At 42.5% G+C, this 20527-nt stretch overlaps 1 protein-coding gene across 1 annotated transcript; it reads left to right on the top strand.

The window, feature by feature from the left end:
• Positions 1-1687: 1687 nt before the first annotated feature.
• Positions 1688-20346, top strand: ecd (ecdysoneless homolog (Drosophila)). The gene is made up of 13 exons (XM_068020473.1): positions 1688-1928; positions 4375-4492; positions 4640-4727; positions 6159-6337; positions 7581-7773; positions 8111-8239; positions 9532-9663; positions 12314-12399; positions 14252-14358; positions 15286-15469; positions 17644-17711; positions 17977-18194; positions 19683-20346. Exons 1-13 carry the CDS (start codon positions 1709-1711, stop codon positions 19893-19895), a joined length of 1935 nt encoding a protein of 644 aa, XP_067876574.1. The 5' UTR covers positions 1688-1708; the 3' UTR covers positions 19896-20346.
• Positions 20347-20527: the final 181 nt, after the last annotated feature.

The following is a 20527-nucleotide window of genomic DNA, read 5'->3' as shown; positions in this document are numbered from 1 at the left end:
CTGTACTGGAACAGCTTGGCTAGGGGCGCGGCAAGTTCTGGAACACAGGTCTTCAGTACTATTGCCGGAATATTGTCAGGGCCCATAGCCTTTGCAGTATCCAGTGCCTTCAGTCGTTTCTTGATATCACACGGAGTGAATTGAATTGGCAGAAGTCTGGCATCTGTGATGCTGGGGACTTCAGGAGGAGGCCGAGATGAATCATCAACTCGGCATTTCTGGCTGAAGATTGTTGCAGATGCTTCAGCCTTATCTTTCACACTGACGTGCTGGGCTCCCCCATCATTGAGGATGGGGATATTTGTGGAGCCACCTCCTCCAGTTAGTTGTTTAATTGTCCACCATCATTCACGGTTGGATGTAGCAGGACTGCAGAGCTTAGATCTGATCCATTGGTTATGGGATCACTTAGCCCTGTCTATCGCATGCTGCTTACGCAGTTAGGCACTCAGATAATCCTGTGTTGTAGCTTCACCAGGTTGACCTCATTTTGAGCTATGCCTGGTGCTGCTCCTGGCATGATCTCCTGCACTCTTCATTAAACCAGGGTTGGCCTCCTGGCTTGATGGAAATGGTAGAGTGGGTGATATGCCGGGCCACGAGGTTACAGATTGTGGTTGAATAGAATTCTGCTCCTGCTGATGGCCTACAGTGCCTCATAGATGCCCAGATTTGCATTGCTAGATCTGTTCAAAATCTATCCTATTTAGCACGGTGGTAGTGCCATACAACACGAAGGAGGGTATCCTCAGTGTGAAGGCGGGACTTCGTCTCCACAACGACTGTGTGGTGGTCACCCCTATCAATACTGTCATGGACAGATGCATCTGCGGCAGGTAGTTTGGTGAGGATGGGGTCAAGTATGTTTTCCCCTCTTGTAGGTTCCCTCACCACCTGCGGCAGACCCAGTCTCGCAGCTATGTCCTTTAGGACTCGGCCAGCTCGGTCAGTAATGGTACTACCGAGCCACTCTTGGTGATGGACATTGAAGTCCCCCGCCCAGAGTACATTTTGTGCCCTGGCCACTCTCAGTGCTTCCTCCAAGTGCTGTTCAACTTGGAGGAGTACTCAGTCATCAGCCGAGAAAGGGCGGTAGGTGGTATCAGTAGGAGGTTTGCTTGCCCATGTTTGACCTGACGTCATGCGACTTTATGGCGTCCACAGTTGATGTTGAGGACTCCCAGGGCAACTCCCTCCCTACTGTATACCACTGTGCCACCACCTCTGCTGGGTCTGTCCTGCCAGTGGGACAGGACATACCCGGGGATGGTGATGGCAGAGTCTGGGACATTGTCTGTAAGGTATGATTCCGTGAGTATGACTACGTCAGACTGTTGCTTGACTAGTCTGTGGGACAGCTCTCCCAACCTTTGGCACAAGCCCCCAGATGTTAGTAAGGAGGACTTTGTAGGGTCGACAGGGCTGGGTTTGCCGTTGTCGTTTCCGGTGCCTAGGTCGATGCCGGGTGGTCCGTCTGGTTTCATTCCTTTTTATTGACTTTGTAGCGGTGAGGTACAACTGAGTGGCTTGTTAGGACATTTCAGAGGGCATGTAAGAGTTAACCACTTTGCTGGGGAAGATAATAACGGACGGACCGACGGGGAAGATTTTAAGTGACGGACCGATGGGGAAGATATTAAGTGACGGACCGACGGGGAAGATATTAAGTGACGGACTGACGGGGAAGATATTAAGTGACGGACCGGCAATGGAGGGTTTGCTGGAGGAGGAGCGGCGCGGCGAGTGGCCGCAGGACACGGTCGGTTACCGGCTTTACCTCGGCGGCGGGGCTTCGCAGTCCGATCCCGGGGCTTGCAGGGCAGCGTTGGAGTGGCAGCTGGAGAGGATCGTCGGCCGCCTGGCGCTGCTCTGTGCCGGCTACATATGGCACAATGAGGCCTTCAGGCTGCAGTACACACCGGCCCGGGGTGAGTGCACCGTCCCTGCGGGGGGCCGGGACCCCTGCTACCCGCACACCTCCCGACCACAGAGCAGCCAGGCTGCGACTCCGTGTTTAAACATATCCATTCAGTTATTGAATAAAAGTTTAGGTCTTTGTGCTCTTATTATCACCACTTTCCATGATAAAATATCTATGCTCACATTCACATAGAAAACTGCCTCTGCCAGATGTATCACACCCTCCTTCAGTGGCCTTGGTGTCACCACAAACAGGAGAATGTTATTATTGTGTGAAAAAAATGACATGGGCAGTTTCTATTATAAAGAGGATGTACAATGGCCACTTAAACTTTTTTTATTTCCAAAATATACTTTATTCATAAAAATCTGTAAAAATTATATTACCAGTTTCAAACCGCACCAAGTCAACAAATACAAACAGTGCATAAGTGATCAGTTTCCTTCATTACAATCATGAGTTGCCTCACAACCCTTCCATTTCACATTTGTCCTGCCAGATACATTTTTACATTTTACATGAGACAAAATTTTCCTGATACAGTTTGAGGGGTTTCCCATGGATCCAGCCCCTCAGTTCAGCTTGGTGGGGGAACCTTACACTGTGGTCTTTCCCCATTGAGCCTTTGCTGCGGCTGCCCCAAGCTTTAGTGCGTCCCTCAGCACGTAGTCCTAGACCTTGAAATGTGCCAGTCTGCAACATTCGGTCGTGGACAACTCTTTGCGCTGGAAGACCAGCAAGTTTCGGGCAGACCAAACGGCAAGAAGCAACTTATGACTTTATGGGGGACTGAATTACATCTGCAGGCACTGATCCAATTATCTCTCTGCCTCCAACCCTGAGGATTTCATTGGCCTTGACTCCCCGTGTTCAATGCCATAGGAGATAACTTTGTATATTTAATAGTTTCTTCCCCATTCTCAATGTATATATATATGCTCTTATTTGGACCAAAACCAGCAACTTGTTTGTCACCTCTATGAATGCCTTGGAATGATTCAAAAGGGGAAGAGAAGGGCCATGATTAAGGGATGGGAAAGTTTGAGGCAGTGAGGGGAAACTAGAGGTGTAGGTGAAGAGATACACTGCAGATCCATCAGCATTTAGAAAGAACGAGGACTGGCATAGAGTGGGCTGAAGCATAAGACACAAAAGCAAAGGACAGTGAACAGAACTTGAGAAAACATGGCTGGTTTCATAAAAATAAATTTCCAAATTGGTCATGCTCATGCCATTTTTTTCTGTTTTTCTAGGAACTGGTCTTTTTTGAAGTTAGTAGGAAAGTTATGCAATAGAAGTAACAATCAGGACTGGGAACGCTGCCACAACTATTTTCCATCCTGCTGCCTTAGGTATTACACACTAATTGCTATCCAATGATCCCTACTTTAAGTTATAAAGGCAGGCAAAAATGCAGCTCTGACTCTTTCTGTGGTATCTTGCTGCTTGGACGTGCGTGTGAAGAATGGACACTTATCTAAGATACTGGAGGGCTGCTGTTGCTAGTTGAACTATATCCCAGTTGAGAGTCAACACCTTCGGTAGAGTTTTCCTCTACAGTCACTTGTAAATTGTTATTGCTGAATTTGCAGTGAGGGCTCCTGAACCAGTAGATGGGTAGATGCCTCCTTTTTTCTTATGATTCTAGTCTCCTGTGCATTCCCCTCACTTTCCTATCTTTGGCCGAGCTGTCAGCTGCCTTGCTGTTGTACCCTTGAACTCCCTCCTTAAATGTCATTGCTTCTCGCTCCTTCTTTAAAAGTCTTCTTAAAACTTACCTTTTTGTCCAAGTCACCTCTCCTAAATTCTGTCCCCCAGTTTACAAGACCATTCTTCTTACTCTATTCTGTAAAGTGCCTTGGGATGTTTTAGTTTGCATTAAACATGCTATATAAATTGCAAGTTGGGAGGTGGTTGGTTTCAGGCAGGGTAACATTAACCAATGATGTAGAAAAGTTTGCGTCCAGTTTTTTTCCATCTATCACTGTTAGAAATGTTGAGATGTGGTTTATGGACGGGGCAGAATCGGATTTAGTTGTGATGGACCCACAGTCAAACATCCCTTTAGGCTTTTCCATCCGAGTTTGCAAGTGAAGAGAGTTCAAATGTGGTGGAACTGGAGAGTTGCTGCTACTACCAATGATATTATATCCTCCTAGCAAGGTTCATTGGCTTCAGTAGAGGCGAGAATGGCAGAAAATTCTACTTCATTTAGAGGGACGCAAAGTCTGTGGTAGGAAAAAGAAGAGAAACCCAGAAGCTGAGCCAGTCCTGTGTGACGCTGAGAGGAATGATATTTTCTCATCTGTACATTCTTCTTTCTTGCTGTATCTTATGTACAGGACGTTGATCCATCGCTCAATTTTGATTTTGGTCCAGAAGACTAGTATTCTGAGCTAATTAGAGTACCATGCTTAATGTGTTTAGAAGATAATGCAAATTTTTCTTTTTAGGGGACGTTCCTGCCCACATCGGTGGTATCACAAACTTTGGTGATAATGTGGATGACGAATGGTTGATCGTGTACCTTATTCAGCAGGTCACCAAGGAGTTCCCAGACTTGGTGGCAAGGTATGGAATCCCTTAGGATTAACTGCTGCAAAAAGAAATTGTAAAAAGCTAGTATGTTCAGAGTAGCTCCGGAGGAAGAGACAATGTGATTTATTCAGCTTTCTCCTGTATTTCAAGCTGATTTTGAATCTTTGTTTTTGCATTTAGCATTGAAGATAATGATGGAGACTTCTTGTTGATTGAGGCTGCTGATTACTTGCCCAAATGGTTGAACCCTGACACTAGTGCAAACCGGGTAAGGAAGCCTGCACTTTTTTCCTCAACAATTTTCTCACCGATGAAGGCGATGAATCATGTTAGGTCATCTAGTCCCTTATTGAAGTAGCCATTCTTTGTATTTGTGCATGCTGTTAGCTGTTCCTGAGCCCAATCCTGTCTGTACTGGATAGAAATCAAAAATGGGCTCTCTTGACAATTTTCCCCACATCCCTCAAGCCCAGCAACCAACAATAGCACTCCCATTGCCTTTTGAGCTAATAGCAACTGTCTGGAGAGCATCTAGCCTCTCTGCTTCTCTTTTTTGCATCTGACAGCATTCAATTTTTTTTTTGCAGAATCTTGTTTTCAATCAGAATTAAAGCCTAAAATAGGGCTGAAGTGGCCTGAATGCAATAAAGCAACTGTTGCAATCCTGCCCCTTGGGTGAAAAGTGCTGTGTTTGTTTTGAACACATGTGGCTTTTGGTAATAAACATAAGTCAGTTTGCGAAGAGGGAGCGTATATCTGTTTGCCATGTTTCAGATGCATTATAGAAAATGAAATATTCTCATTTAATTCAAAGGTATTTCAAAAAGTAAATGTATTAAATTCTGCTGTTGTCTGTCCACCACTCTCAACTACCAGGTTAAAAAAAAGGCGCATTTAATGCTACATAACGGCACCACATATTTTTAGACCAGTTATATTTGTGAACTGTTAACAGGATATGGGGAACACATGGGGGGAATCATTTTCCTGGATATAGTATAGCTACCCTGGATGAACTGAAGACATATCGAGTGGGGTGGGGCGGGAGGTGGTGGTGGTGGTGTAATTCATCAGAGAACGAGTTGAAGATGTTACTCAGTAACTTTTAAAACATCAGTATGACAGTAGCACAAGAATGGCTCTGCTATTGGGACTGCATTTCTCCTCGTCTCATCTCTCCCCAGTCTTCAATTTCTATTGCACCTTGTGCAGTGACTTATATAGGGAAACTTTGCAGCCATTTGTGCATATCAAGATTCTATAAACAGCAATGCGATGAATGATAATTATGTTTTATAATGGTGTTTTTGCCACTTTAGGCCTTAATAGAGATAGAAACTTTCATAAAGACCAGAAAACTGCAAAGACCAGTTAGTTATTGACTTTTTTTTATACTGGATTAATATTTTCAAGAAAATAACGGGTGTCCTAAGGCATTGCTCGAGATGATGGAGGGTACCTCTTGTTTTAAACATGCCCAGTAACACCGAGTGTTACCTAATAAATTGACCAAAGGCACTAGTGGCATTGCTAACGGGCCAAAAAGATGTATGTCTTCCTGTAATTGTTTCTCTACTTCTTTCCTGCCCCGTGGCAAAGTGCCAGATACTAAGCTTTTAGCTCTATCGGTAAATTATTGTTCCTGACTATGTTGCATTTTGTAGGAAATGTAGCTTTTATTATTTCTGTTGCTCAATAGGTATTTTTCTATCGTGGAGAGTTGCACATCATCCCAATCCCTCAGAACCCAGGGGAGCTGTCTTGGTTACCAGCTAGCAATCCCACCATCTCTCAAGCCCTCAACCTACTCACCACTCATTCTGAAAAGTGCCTGGCAGCAGAACCCATTCGCAAAGCACTAAGCAGACGCATTCAAAGGTAACTGGAATTGATTCTGAATCTTTATTAAGCCTTAGAACAGTGAAAATGCATATAACCAATGCATTCTTCTCTCTCTCGTCAAAAGCTTCAGGAGAACGAACACAACCAGTTGTGGAAATTCTATTTTTCAAAGGCAAAATCTCGCATTTGCAGAGGCAGCCACAAACTAGCCTGCTGGAGAACTTCAAGTATCCTCTGCATGAAGGTTATTTTAGTCTTGTGTGCTGGCTCTGTTGGTGATTTGGAATCTCTAGCATTACAAAATGCAGCTCCACAAGAGTTCTTGCTTATGCAATCTGTGATTACCTCCTAGACCTTTGATCCTTTTTTTTTCTAAAGCTTATCATTAGTTTCGGATCGCTTGAATTTGTAGGAGAGATCACGGACCATGAGTTCTGCAGCTAACATAACTGATAAGATTTGGTGCATTCATGTTGCTAGTTATTAGTCTTGTGTTCATTTGAGTGTGCTGTGAGTCCGATTTAGATTAAGTTCCAAGCAGAAACAGTAAATCCAGATACAGGTTAGCAATTAGTAATGGTATAGGGAGTAACGAGAGTGGGAAACTTTCTGATAATTACACTGTAATTATGGGGACACAGGAATGTACAGGGCTGTAAAGACCCTTGCACTTAACTGGATTTTTGTAACTAGTGATACTGATCAGTTTTGTGGAGGAATCCCCATTGTTTTTCCCCCTATTGCAACCTTCTGATAATGCTGTTAAGCAGTGCTGTCAAATAGCTGAGAGGGGCTACTCAGAACTCACCTGCACTTCAGACATTTGCGTGATCAGCTGGTTTGCCTTTCTTGATGTCAGTGCTGCCAATACCAGTTGCTCACTGTTGCTTATTTTTGTTGGCATTCATTCAGACCTAAACTGGCACTCAAATGAAATGCAGCCAAGTGCTATTGGCACTTGAAACTGTTGGGTGGTACGTAATGCTGGGCGCCATACAATTCAGAGTTTGAGACTGAATGATTGCAGCAAGAAAGGGGGAATATTAGGAGGAGATGCTGAAAGAAGCCACTGATCAACTGATTAATCATCAAAGTGTCAGAGTGCTCTGAAAAGCACATCAACAATTGCTTATTCTGCTCAGTTAGTTATAGTATTGATTTGTGTTGCTGGACAAGTTAGTCACTATAACACAGTTGAATCTTTTTTAAGAAGGCTGGAACTGCTGACTTTCAACCCTCCTTTCTTCTGTCTTAAGTGGTACTTCTTTGTCTTCCACAGTTACCCAAAAAAGATTCATTGTGACCAACATCAAGCTTACTGCTATGTTCCAGCAGGTATTGCTGCCGTGCTGAAACATCGTCCTGACCTGTTGGCACCTGCCGTCCAGGCCTTCTATCTACGCGATCCTATTGACCTACGTGCTTGCCGCCCCTTTAAGCTCTTTCTCCCCGAGACTCGTGTAATGACTCTGGTAAGGATCTTCACTGTATGGCGTAGAAATTGCACTATCAGATCTGAGTTATGGATGTATACAGTATGATGAGTTAAAGAAAAAATACATGCATTTATGTAGCACATTTCTTAGCCACTAGATGCCCCACAGCACTTTACAGCCAATGACGTACTTTAGAAGCAGTCACTTGTAATGTAGGATTGTAAATTATATCTTAAATTTCATATGCATGTTTGGCATTGGAAGCAATTATTCAATTAACAAGCACTGCCCGTAAGCATGATAAATGCATACTTCTGAAAGTATTACCCAAAGGAGAGTCGGGTGTTAAACATCCCCTTCTATTTCATTTTAGGTGACCTTTACAAAATGTCTGTATGCCCAATTACAACAGCAGTGGTTCATGCCAGATAGACGGAGTGGTTATACACTGCCAGCACAATCCGACCAGCATTTCAAAGCACATGCACTGGGCATGAAACTGGTAGGTAATGTGGGATATGAGTGTTTTAGGATTCCTTGCGAGTCCTACCGCTATTTAAAAACTGTTACAGTTGGACTGGCTTGCTGTGGTGAGCAGTGTGGCTGTTGTTTGAAAGATTCTGGGACGGGGAAGGGGTGCAGGAGGAAAGTGGTCCGAACAGACCTTGAGAACTGTATCCAGTTGTTATCAAGGAAAACATTCAAACACTGGAGGTGGTGCAGTGAATTTGTGAGGCAAACCTGGAGAAACACGACCTTTTAAGTCTGGAAAGGATGCATCTGAGGGGTAATCTTCATGGTTAATTAAGATAATTAAATGTATAAAGGGATCAGTCTGGAATATTAAATTAATGATAATTTCAAGAACAGGACAATAGGATATGGGTTCAAACAAGTAAAAGGCAAATTTTGGACTAGTATCAGGAAATGCTTCTTCATACAGAGTGATCAGCACCTGGAACAGACGAAAATAGTGGAGGCAAAAACCCTGGAATTATTTAAGTAACATTGTGGTGCTGCTAGGTGGATGGAATTAGATTAGTGTTTGAAAAGAAAGAATATAAAAAGATACAGGAAAATGGGACGAGAAGAGAACTCCAGTTTAAGAACTGGCACCAGTACAAGTCTGAATGGTTTCCTGTTTTGCTATAAATTCCATGTGAAAAACATCCATGAGTTAATCAATAAGTTTCAAAGTACATTTTTGACTATCACTCAAAAAAATGAATCTTTATTCCTCATTTATGCTTTATCTAATTCATCAAACCCATTCTGTATTCTTAAGTCTCCCATTAACTATTATTTGGCCACCTCCTTTTAACAATATTTGTGCTTCACATTAAAAGGTACAATTTATATGGGCTTTGGATTGAAAGAAACCTAAATAACAGATTCACAAGCCTTCTGTTAGTATCTGCAATCCCTAAATTTAAAAAAGACTGGAATTTAAATGTGCAATTGCTAATGTTATTTTAATTTTTAATGATCTGTTCAGCTGCCTCTGCTGTTTGGTTAATTAGCTCTCCAACTACTTCCACTCTTGAATTACTGGACGTCTGTGAGCTGGCAATAAAGACAATTGAGATCTAATACAGGTAGAATTCTAAAATCTCCTCCTGCCCAACTCACGTATTATGTTTTACCTGACCACATCTGGAGCTTTTGGTGGCCAGCTGTCTTTTTAAAATGGTTTGTTTATAGACTGCCACAAGGTTTTTGAATACCTAACTATAAATTCTGCTAAACCCACTTTCACGTTTATATGACACCCATTTTTTCCCTTTCATTTTCTAGGCCCATGGCTTTGAGATCTTGTGCGCCAAATGTTCACAACCGTTGCCTAGTTCCAAAACTGTAAGCAGTAGCTCCAGTGACCCCCTCTGGGAAGGATTCATAAAGAGTCTAAAAAAGAACAACTATTTCAGGGTAAGGACTGAAGCTGTTTACATTCACTGTCTTGTGTATCTTCAGTAATGGCACTGTTGGAGTGTTGCAGTTGAGCTCCTTGGATTAAGCTGCAGTGAATGTTTTTCAGGAGAGTTTTAATATCAATTTCACAAGTTCTTAAGGATTTATGAGATCAACTCAGCCGTTCACTCTGGATTTCCCTCCCTGAAGCCTTCCCCCTCTCTCTTAAAAACCTTCCTGAAAAATCCACCTCTTTGACCAAGCTTTTGGTCACCATCTTAATATCCTCTCCTTCAGCTTGCCCTTTGTTTCCTCATTAAACCTCTGTGAAGCAGCTGGGGACTTTTTTCTACATTAACAATGCTGCATAAGTTCTACATAAATCTTGTAAAACTGAATAAAACCCTGTTTTGTCATTCAGCTGTACAAGTAGTGTAAAATAAGAATTGCATCTTTCGCTATCTTGGTATTGCTTAAAAAAGTTTTGGAACCTTTTTGATTCTTACTAGCAGATGCAGCATTGCATTATTTGAATGTTCAAGTGTCATTTAGTGATGAGAGTTGTGTCGTAGAACCTTTATGTTACATTGTTTTCAGTGATGAAATATAAATTTGGCCTCCTACAGTTCTGGGTATACATTAACAACAACTTGCATTTATAATACATGGAAAATGTCCCAAGACACTTCTCAGAGGAGAAATAAAAGGCGAGCAGTAGTGGGAGAGTTAGAGATGACTGAAAGCATGGTTGAAAAGGTAGGTTTTGAAGAAGCTTTCAAAGGCAGCAAGAAAAGTAGCTAAGGGAGGGAGAGAGTGTTGCAAGGAGCAAGGCTGAGTTGACCAAAGGCTTTGGCACCATCTGCGCTGTTGAGGGATGCCAGATTCAGAGGAGAGCAGCGACTTGCATGTAAAGCTGGAGGAGGTTACAGAGTTCAGGTGGGTCAAAGCCACGCAGAGATTTGTAAATGACAAAATATTGAACTGACCTATCCAAGCTGCAGATTCTGTACTTAACCTTTATTCCTGTTGTCACCCAGTGACACCAGCCGGTATTCTCTAATCAATATGATAGTTTTTTGTTGGGCACAGGTATGAAGGTGTATGGGGCAAAAGTGGTTACGTGGAGCTGAGGTACCGATCATCCATGATCTAATTGAATAACAGAGCAGGTCTGAGGGACTGAATCGCCTCCTTCTGCTCCTACGTATTCCCTCCATAAGTTGGTTCTGAATGTGAAATCCTCTGAACCTACAGAAACTTGGAGCTGTGATGTTCACATCTCCATTGTCTCCGTCATTCCTTAGGAACAGTGTCATAGAATGTTTTCACTCAGCGATAGGCTGTTAATAATGCTAGAATTCTAAAGTGCGATTAAAGCTCATTTGTACCCTTCAAGATTTTTCTACTGAGACAACTTGGGCAGTAAACACAACTGGATGAGACTTCTGAGCAAACAAGTCACAGCTAGCAGTAGCAGGTCTTTCCCGCATCAGTAGCCAACTTCATGTCCTCCAGTGCATATCTGGCCCCGATGATAATAAAAGACACCATTAATGCAGATGAAAATAAGCAATGGGTGTGAAACTAGCAGAGAGCCAGCATGGATGTGATGGGCCAAATGGCCTCCTTTTGTGCTGTAACTATTCTGTGATTCTAGTGGGCTGCAGTGGGCATCGGCACATAGGTCAATGTCAAATCCCCAATGGCAACTTTTTAACGTCTTGTATTTTGTAGATACCACTCTGAGACTCCTGTGGCATCTGAGAGCTCTGAAGTAAATACTTCATTGCTTCATTGTGTTAAATATGCAGTTTCAGAAATGCAGATAGGCTGAGAAGTGTTGTCTTTTTTTTCAGTTTTAACCTATGCAGGAGAGCATATGCACACTGATAAAAGACCATTCAAGAACTGGGAGCCCTGAAGAGCAGAAAGGGAATGATAATTAGCCTAACCCTATGTAGCTTAGGGGATTGTGGGATGAATAATTGGTCAATGGAGTACATTATTGATGTCTATTAGAAGCTTTAGCAGCCAAGCATATTAAAGCAGCACTTTAGGAAGCTGCTCTGTACTGGGTGCCTATTCAGATATATATTGCACTGTGACTTCAACAACACCCGATTTAGCTTTGCACCGTGTGTATGTGCTGGTGAGAATTTGCTCCAAATTTTAATGCTGTCTAGCTGACGATGGTGACTTTCTCCCCAGTCGCAAGAATAATCATAAAATTGGGCCGGTGCACTTCAGCTGCCTCAGTCTGACAACTGCCAAAGGCTTTGATGTCTAACCTGAAATAGTGGGTTATCACTGTTAGGGGCACCTTTTGAAAGCTGCCCGTTGCAACTCTGGTTAGTGAGTCCCAAATTTAAACATGGTGCTAAAATTAATTTAAATAAGTTTGTCTGGTGATCAAACTGTTGTCTTTAACTGCTCTTCGCAGAGGACATTGGAAAAATGTCCGACAGAATATGCAGTGCAAGTCAAAAAGGAGCAGAATGGCCAGAGGTCCCACCGTCCTGGCTGGAGAACAGCATGGAATCGGAAAGGCAGCAGGAGGATAAATAAATTGAACCCTCCTACATGACGGGCAGTACATTAGCATTGAAAAAGCTGGTTTTATTACACATAGCAGCTTGATGCTAGCAAGTTGTGTGTTTGTGTCTGACAGGAAGAGCTGGAGGGTTCTGCGCGATACAGAGAATTGCTCCAAATGGCCGAGGTTTACTTCCAACGTTCTGTTGCCAGACCCAAAAGGTACAGTACAAGATATGTGTTCTGCGTGCTTAGGTTTACAAAAATGAACTTAAACTACCTCGCTCAACACTGCAGACCAGGGAACACGTCCTGTGTAAATGTGGTTCTGGTGTATTGAATAAACACAAAACCGGTACTTTGCACATTCAGAAATAAGATTCATTGCTTATATTAACTGCTTCTCATCCATTTAGATTGTAGTTTCTAAGCAACTGTATTTGCACACACACTTGTTTTACTATCACTGTTTGTGATTTGCTACCTGGTGATAGCACCTTCCCCAGCAGTTGGAATGAAGCCAGACATTTGAATAACAACTTTTCTGTACGCAGGGACAGTAGGACCACTCGAACTGTTTCCTTCTGACAGCAGACAAAAAATTTCAGACTTGTTATTGGAATTACAGGCAGAGCCACCTCTGGAAGCCTCCCCCATTTTGATGGTGTGCAGCTACCCACCATGGCAGTATTGCCACCTCGTTACACTGCCAGTGTTTTACTGACAGTGCTGACACTGCACATGTGGCTCAAAATTGTTGACTTGGGCTATAGTTCAAGCAAACTCGTCTGTGATTAATTAGCAATTAAGACAACTGGAAAGATGCTTGTTTAAAGCATCCGCAACTCTGGGCCAAGCTGATGACTGAAAAGATTAAAATTGATGCACAATTCTGACCTGTTTTGTTCTCTAGGTATCTGTGCTTTGTATGTTTGCTGACAAAACTCACTCAGTTTTGTTTACTACAGAAAAGCCTGAAGTGTACAGCAACATTTGTGTAGCACCTTTCATGTAATAAAAACAACTTGAGGTACTTTACAAGGGGATGACGGGAATACTGAGCTGGAAGTGGGAGATAGATTTTGCGGGAGGTAACCTAAAGCATAATCAAACTGGTAATTTTGAGCAAAGTTTTCTGGGTGTTGACAGGAGGAGATGGATACACAGTCGACCAAAATTGGAGGGAGAATGGATGTAGGGATGGAGCAGATTGGAGTGAGAAGGCTGGAAGGCCATAGGGAAACTTGAAGGCTAGAATTTTAGTACTGGATCATGTTAGATGTGCATTGTATCCCAACACGAACTAACACCTCGAGCGTTGGGCCATTGTATGCCCCTACTTTCCTAATGTCTCAGCCCTACCTTCATAGGCCATCATATATCAATGTCGGGCTGTGAATTTGGGTTTAGGTTTAGAACAAAAGCTAAGTATGTGTTCTATAATTTAAGATAGTGAGTATCCTGATATAACACAGTATCTTCACCTAGTCAATTATGGATTATAAACCAAAACACATTCTCTATTAGGTGTACTTTTTGACTGTATTCAAGCAGAGGGGTTGGGGGTTTGCAGACACTAAGGTTTTGCTAACACATTATTACTGTTGTCGTATGTTAATAAAAAATAAATATTTTCTGCAACAGCATCACTACTTCTCTCTGGGTAACGGACACTGTCTTTCAGAAGTTAGGACAGAGAATCCCTGGGAGCACGCCAGCATTGCAGGGGTGCCTGGGAGTTTGTCAATATTGGCAAGTGCCCCCCACACAGAAAAGTTTAAAAACTGCTGCACTAATATATTGTAACCATGAATTGCAGATACAAACATTTTTACATTTTATTTGTGACTGGATGGAGTATTCATTTAAATCGTAATTGCCCAGCATACTGAAAGTACATAATATTGTTACATTATGTTTTTATGTGAACTTTTGGGACATAATCCCAAGTAAAAGAACATGTCTCTTTTTTTATGCATTTTCACTGGTATCCCATCAAACTTCATAATTGCTCATAAATAATTAGCTTTACTCTTTTTTTTAAAGTCACACTCGCTCTTTCTGGTCTCCTCAGTTCATCTACCTTAAGCCCAGGGGAGCAGGTCCTGCAGCTTTTACAAACTCTGTCCTACAGTGTGGAAGAACTACAGAAAGAAGAGGACAGCCTCCCTCCAGAGGATGGTGAGTACATTTGAGTAACAATGTTTGAGAAGTTCATATTATAGAGCACAGACTGATTATGCAATGTAAGTCAAAGAAATTGTACAGGGCTGCGGTCAAACCACAACTTCAGTACTTGAGACACAAGGTAGACATTCAAAGCTCAGAGGCAGTGCACTGATGGGCCATGAGACTAATCCTTAGGACTGATTTATGAGAAAAGATTAGAGGAACCTGAAAAATGGCAGCTAAAAGGAGGCTTTACAGAGGTGTACAAGCTAGTAATCAGCAAAAAAGGTAAATCTAAAACATTACTTCAAATTACACTACCAATAGGACAGGAGTCTTGGGTTCAAACTAGCAAAAGGCAAATTTCAGACTGTTGTCAGGAAGTTCCTCTCAGATTGATCAACATGTGGTATGGACTTGGGATATTTTAGTGGAGGCAGAAACCTTGGAATTATTTAAAAAGGTGGAGATTTATGATGAGGGATAACTTGGTATTTCTGGATGGGATAAATGGCCTTTTCTCATCTGTATTCATATTGTAGCTGGTTTGTGGTCAGATCTGGTAAGGAAATATGTATGGGAATGAAATGAAAATCTCACTGCAGTGGAGCTCTTTAATTAAAGGGATGCGGTCTGGTAACTTGTTTCATGGTTGTCTCACCGGTGGCTTGACATGACTTCTGTAGCCAGGGACACTTGTGTTCACGCACACATCCAATCTTGGCCTGCTCAGTCCTCCCTCCTCTCATTAAAGGTTGAGGTGGAAATCCTTGTGTGGAACACCTCCTGTTTTGGGGTAAGATGTTGCTTTGCAACACTTTTAACCCTTCCCATTATCAATCAGATGATTTGCACAAATATCCCATGTAACCACCTTCTGGTCAGATGGTTCACCCGTGTCTGCCATCTCACCTCTTTTTTGATTTTGTTGCCTGCTAGATGACAGCTGGTTGGATATTTCACCAGAGGAGCTGGATAAGATGCTGGAGGAGGCCTCTGGAAGGAAATTGTTAAATTCTGCCAGACAGGAGGAGGAACAGGATTATGATCTGCGTGACATCACCAAGTGTATGAAGGCTTTTGTCTCAAAGGTGTCCTCACATGAAGGTGCAGAGATACCACGGTATGGAACATGAGTATTAACCATACTTAATTTTAAAATCTTGCAATAGATTAACGTGAGCCTGTAGCATTTGTCTGTGGGGGTGTTTAATGATGTAACATGGATGGATGTTGGAATTTTGATGGATCTGTACTGGCTATTAAACACCCATGAGCCAATCGAGTTTCCAGTATTGGCCCAGATTAACCACATAACAGCGCCGACAAATCAGACCATTTGGGAAAATTGGATCAATATTTAATTGCCATGACGGTTCCCTTTTCCCAACCCCAACCAAGCTAATCCCTGTTCCAGCAATTTGTGCATTCAGCTTACCCTGTTGACTTCCAAACTTCTCTCCCTAACACCCTCTCAATGTAGCACCTTTGTTTGTTCCCTCCCATGCCTTGAGTTTTCCAACTGCACTCCCTCCCTCTGAGGCCCTTCCCAAGCAATCAAGCTCCCATTCTTTCATCCCTTCCATGTGAATCCCAGGTCCTCCAATTGTGACTCCATTCCTTCCCTCCCACTGAGACTTACTGTAAGTCCACCAACTGGGGTTCCACTTTCCCCTGGCCCGATCCTAAGTGTCTGTTTCCCATTCTATCTGATCTCAAATGCTGCAGCTGGGCACCCAAACCCTCTCCCCACCCCAGATCGATCCCAAACTGCAGCCAGTCTCTCTGCTCCAGTCGGTCTCTGAAGGTGGGTGGAGAATGACTATTGACTGACCATTTAAATGCAATTGCAAGAAAGGCATTGTTTGTTTCTTTCAATGTTACAGTCACATTTTTGGTAACGGAGTCTATTCTTGCAATTTGATTTGAAAGCTTCCAATTAGTATATATTATTATTTGGTGCTTATAAAATTTATAATGAGTATTTTCAGTTTATATAAAAATTATTTAGTTTAGTTTAGAGATACAGCACTGAAACAGGCCCTTCGGCCCACCGAGTCTGTGCCGACCATCAACCACCCATCTATACTAATCCTACACTAATCCCATATTCCTACCACATCCCCACCTGTCCCTATATTTCCCTACCACCTACCTATACTAGGGGCAATTTATTTATAATGGCCAATTTACCTACCAACCTGCAAGTCTTTTGGCTGTGGGAGGAAACCGGAGCACCCGGTGAAAACCCACGCAGACACAGGGAGAACTTGCAAACTCCACACAGGCAGTACCCAGAATTGAACCCGGGTCACTGGAGCTGTGAGGCTGCGGTGCTAACCACTGCGCCTTCTTGTCTTGTCCTAACCATATGACTGCATTATCATTCACTCAGTCACTCGAATGCCACTACACTGTCCTTGCAGAGGTCTGCTTGATGTAATGCTTTGCAGATTGTATTGAAAATAGACCCACTTACATTCCACATTTTAAAAGTGGAATGTGGGCAAGTTTTATGCTTTGTTTCTTTCCTGTAATTAGTTGGTACAGATGTCCCTGCGATTTGATCTACTTCCTGTATCAAATTGGTTTGCTCTACTCTGTAATTGGAGCTATTAACTAAAATTGACACAATAGCAAAGATAGTTCTTTCATTTTATAGTTGCTAGATATCAAAAATATATTTAAAACCTTACATTTGTGCACATTTCCTTTGTCACACTCCTATATCAACTCTTCCCATTATAAATTCCAGTGTCCACTTATAATGGAACTGCCTATGTGAATTTCATGCTGTAATTACACCTCTCAGCTGTGGTGGCACTGTAGCACCTGTTTGTATCTCCCCGCACTTGAGACTGTACTGCGGAGAAACCCGTATGTTGCAATCAATTCTACTTCTCCCCAAATTTCTGTTCAATTTACCTAGAAATCAAAAAGTATTATATAAAAGATAACAGATCATGTGACTTTAACACATCTACGTGATCTGATCTAATTATCTCTGCCTTCCAATCCCACTTCACGTGAAGATCACACTTGATCTCATTTCCCAATATGTAAAGCCACAGGGAATCGAGTAGTATGTACTAAAATGTTAGGGGGCCAATGAGAGAAAAGCTGCCTCCGATCTTACTGAGTAATTCATTAAGTTTGTTGTAATGTCCTTTGAAAATGGTTATTAAAACATTATTATAAATGGACTCCATTGACAGTGCATTGTAAAGATCTTGCTGCTTGATATCCTGTTTGTGATAAAGATGCCCCTTTTTGTTTTTTCCTCAATCTTCCTGTCAGATCTTCAGCTACCAGCCAAGTCCAATTTGATGTGAACTCCTTCACCAGTGCTTTGGAAAGGATCCTAGGTAGGAATCCAGGCTGATGCTCTGTGCAGTACGGGAAGTGTCATCCATCATTCTAGACTTGTGAGGTCCCATCTGCCCATTGAAGTGGATGTCAAAAATCATCTGTAATGAGAAAAGACAGGTTAACATTTCAGGTACAGACCCATCATCAGAACTGAAATGTTAACCTATCTTTCCACATACTGATGGACTTGCTAGTGCTGCTTTTTATGTCGTCTTTTTCTCCCACCTCAGGCGATTGACCGTTCTCTGGTCTTGATTACAGGAGTGCAATCAGATGAGCTTGATTCGGATGATATTGAAGAGGAAGAGGATTATGATTTATTGGACAGCAATGCAGAGTCTGACATGAAAGAGGATAAACCAGGAGAAGACATGTCAGCAGCAGAGACTCTTGAGAATATCCGAGACTACATGGAGCTGATGGACCAGGAGCTGGCAGGCACCCATATTGGCAAAAGCTTTAGTAAAATCACCAGCGAGGTATGTTAGCTGTTAAAAAGACAATCCATTCATATTTGGATTCCTGCAACAAGAGCACAAGGTTCTCACAGCATGCCACAGACACTCGGTTGGTACCATCTTGCTCACCATCATTTTTAAGAGCCTTATCAGCCCTGCCCAATGGTGGCCCAGGCATCAGTTGAGCTCGAAAGCAATTCTGACCCCTTTTTTTGGTCTCAAATAGTAAATTGAAACATACCTTGCACAGGACAATCAGAGTTTTGTAATTCTGTTTGTCCCCTACGCTGCTGGTGCCCATTGATCCCCATGTTACTGCTCCGTCATTCGTACCCTGCTGTCTGCCTTCATCTTCCCCCAAAGCCTACTGACTTGTCACCTCCCTCACAGCTTTCAAATCATCTGAGTTACTCATCAACCTTGCTTCCAGCCTGCATCCCTAAATCTCGCTCTTTCTTTTTCCCTTCTACTCATTTGTCCACATTCCCGACTAAAGTACTGCAAAATATCTTGCCTTGCGTGAGGAGTGCTACTAAAATATATGTTTAAGTATGTAGGTTTACAGATAGTGCTACATAGTGTCTGTTTACAAGCTTAAGTGAATTTGCGGGAGACCGGAATGCTGGGCTTGTCCATTATTGTTCACAAGAAGTGACATGTCTTTTCATCTCTGGGAGTTTCCAAACGCAACAGCCTTAAGTTTTCAGGTCCTAAGGATGAATACACTTGGCTTGACCACCTTGACTTCTACATCCTCCTTCCACACTTTCATAACCAACTCCCCATTCTAAAGCGTAGGAACAACTCCAAATTCCTCTTCTCCACAAATAGTCATGACCTCTGATTTTGCATGCTGCAATCTTACCTTAGATGACACTAAATGCAAGGAACTAATGGTATATCCAAAATAGAGCTCATCTACTGTCTCTCAACTCTTCCTTATCCCAGCTCACTCCCAAGCTTTTTCTAATTGAGCCTTCACTCCTGCTCACTGCATAGTTTTCCCTTCACCTCTCCAGCTTAAGTTTATCTCTTCCAAGAAGGCCACCAACTGCTTGCTGATGCTAAATTTGCGATCGAATTCTGGTGTGTGATGCTAACCTGACTCCAGAGAGGTAAGGTTGGAGACCTCTCGCCCCCTCTCCTGAGGAGCTAGTCTCAATCCCTTTTGGGTTTAACATTGCGTCGAATATAACTCCAGATGTTAAAAATGCTTAAATGATCCCTTGGTCATCCTGGACACTTACTAAGTTTACTCAGAATTTATCTAAATGAGAGAGTGCAGTCATAATCCCTATCAGCACAGACACGCAGAGTTCTCTTCTGGACTCAAATTGGAATCAGGCAGTAGAAATAAGACACTGCCCAGCTGTAACTGATAGTGTAGCTACAAGCCTCAGTATAAATACATCATTAGATTCAAAGCACGTGTTTTCTCAGGCCTGTGTGGTGATGTACTGTATTTGCCCCGAGCCACTAAATGCTGTTTTCTGTTTGATCACCTCATAGGTTGGCTCAGACAGACCTGATGTAACTGAAGAAGCAGGGGGTGAATCGGAGACCAAGTCTGAAGAGGATTTGAAGATTCTGCCTGTGGATGTGGACTTGAATCTAGTGGAGAACCTATTGGAGTCGTACAGCTCGCAAGCTGGCCTAGCTGGGCCTGCCTCTAACATACTGCAGAGCATGGGGATACGACTACCAGATAACCAGGACAAATGAAGCCTGCTGTGGCACCATTGCAACATGACCGCATTGACGTCCAGTTTTTAATACTTTATCGCTGCTGTGAAATCTACAGTTTCATGATGACTAATGTTCTGTCACTGAAGTCAAGTAGCCTTTAAAGCTAGCTGAGATTCACCATAAACTGAAATACTTTGAAAGCAAACTATTGTTTAGGACTAGAATCTGTGAGATAATGCATCTTTTTATATCTTAAAATTTTCCATAAAATCTTGCAGAAACTATTTTTGTAATTGTAAATAAATGCAAATATCAGAACTTGACAAATGATGTAATGAGGAACAGAGTCATTATCTCACTCTCCGAACGCCCCACAGCCCTTTACAAATGACAACTTGCTTTTGAAGTGTAGCCACTGTTACGTAAGTAAATGTAGTGGTCAGTTTGAGTGCTGCATGATTCCATAAATAGCAATGAGATGAATGACCGGTCAGTTTGTTTCTGGTGATTTTGGTTGCAGGCAGATTTGGATTCATCTGAACAAGTAGTTTGAATTTACCATCGCCTGTAAATGATAGCTCCTCCAGCAATGCACCACTACCTCAATACTGCACTGAAATTCAGAATAAACACTGTTCTCAATTTCTAAATGATGCATACACCCACAA

Source organism: Heterodontus francisci, chromosome 42 (assembly GCF_036365525.1).
Source record: "Heterodontus francisci isolate sHetFra1 chromosome 42, sHetFra1.hap1, whole genome shotgun sequence".
Classification (NCBI taxonomy): domain Eukaryota; kingdom Metazoa; phylum Chordata; class Chondrichthyes; order Heterodontiformes; family Heterodontidae; genus Heterodontus; species Heterodontus francisci.
The sequence above is the reverse complement of the archived record's forward strand: the minus strand, read 5'-3'. Positions and strand labels throughout refer to the sequence as shown.

Bases quoted from the DNA above. Each gene is read 5' to 3' on its own strand.
- ecd (XM_068020473.1), top strand. From the start codon at position 1,709: ATGGAGGGTTTGCTGGAGGAGGAGCGGCGCGGCGAGTGGCCGCAGGAC. The intron at 4,493-4,639 runs GTATGGAATCCC...TTTTGCATTTAG, and splicing joins TTCCCAGACTTGGTGGCAAG to CATTGAAGATAATGATGGAG. The intron at 17,712-17,976 runs GTAGGAATCCAG...TCTTGATTACAG, and splicing joins TGCTTTGGAAAGGATCCTAG to GAGTGCAATCAGATGAGCTT.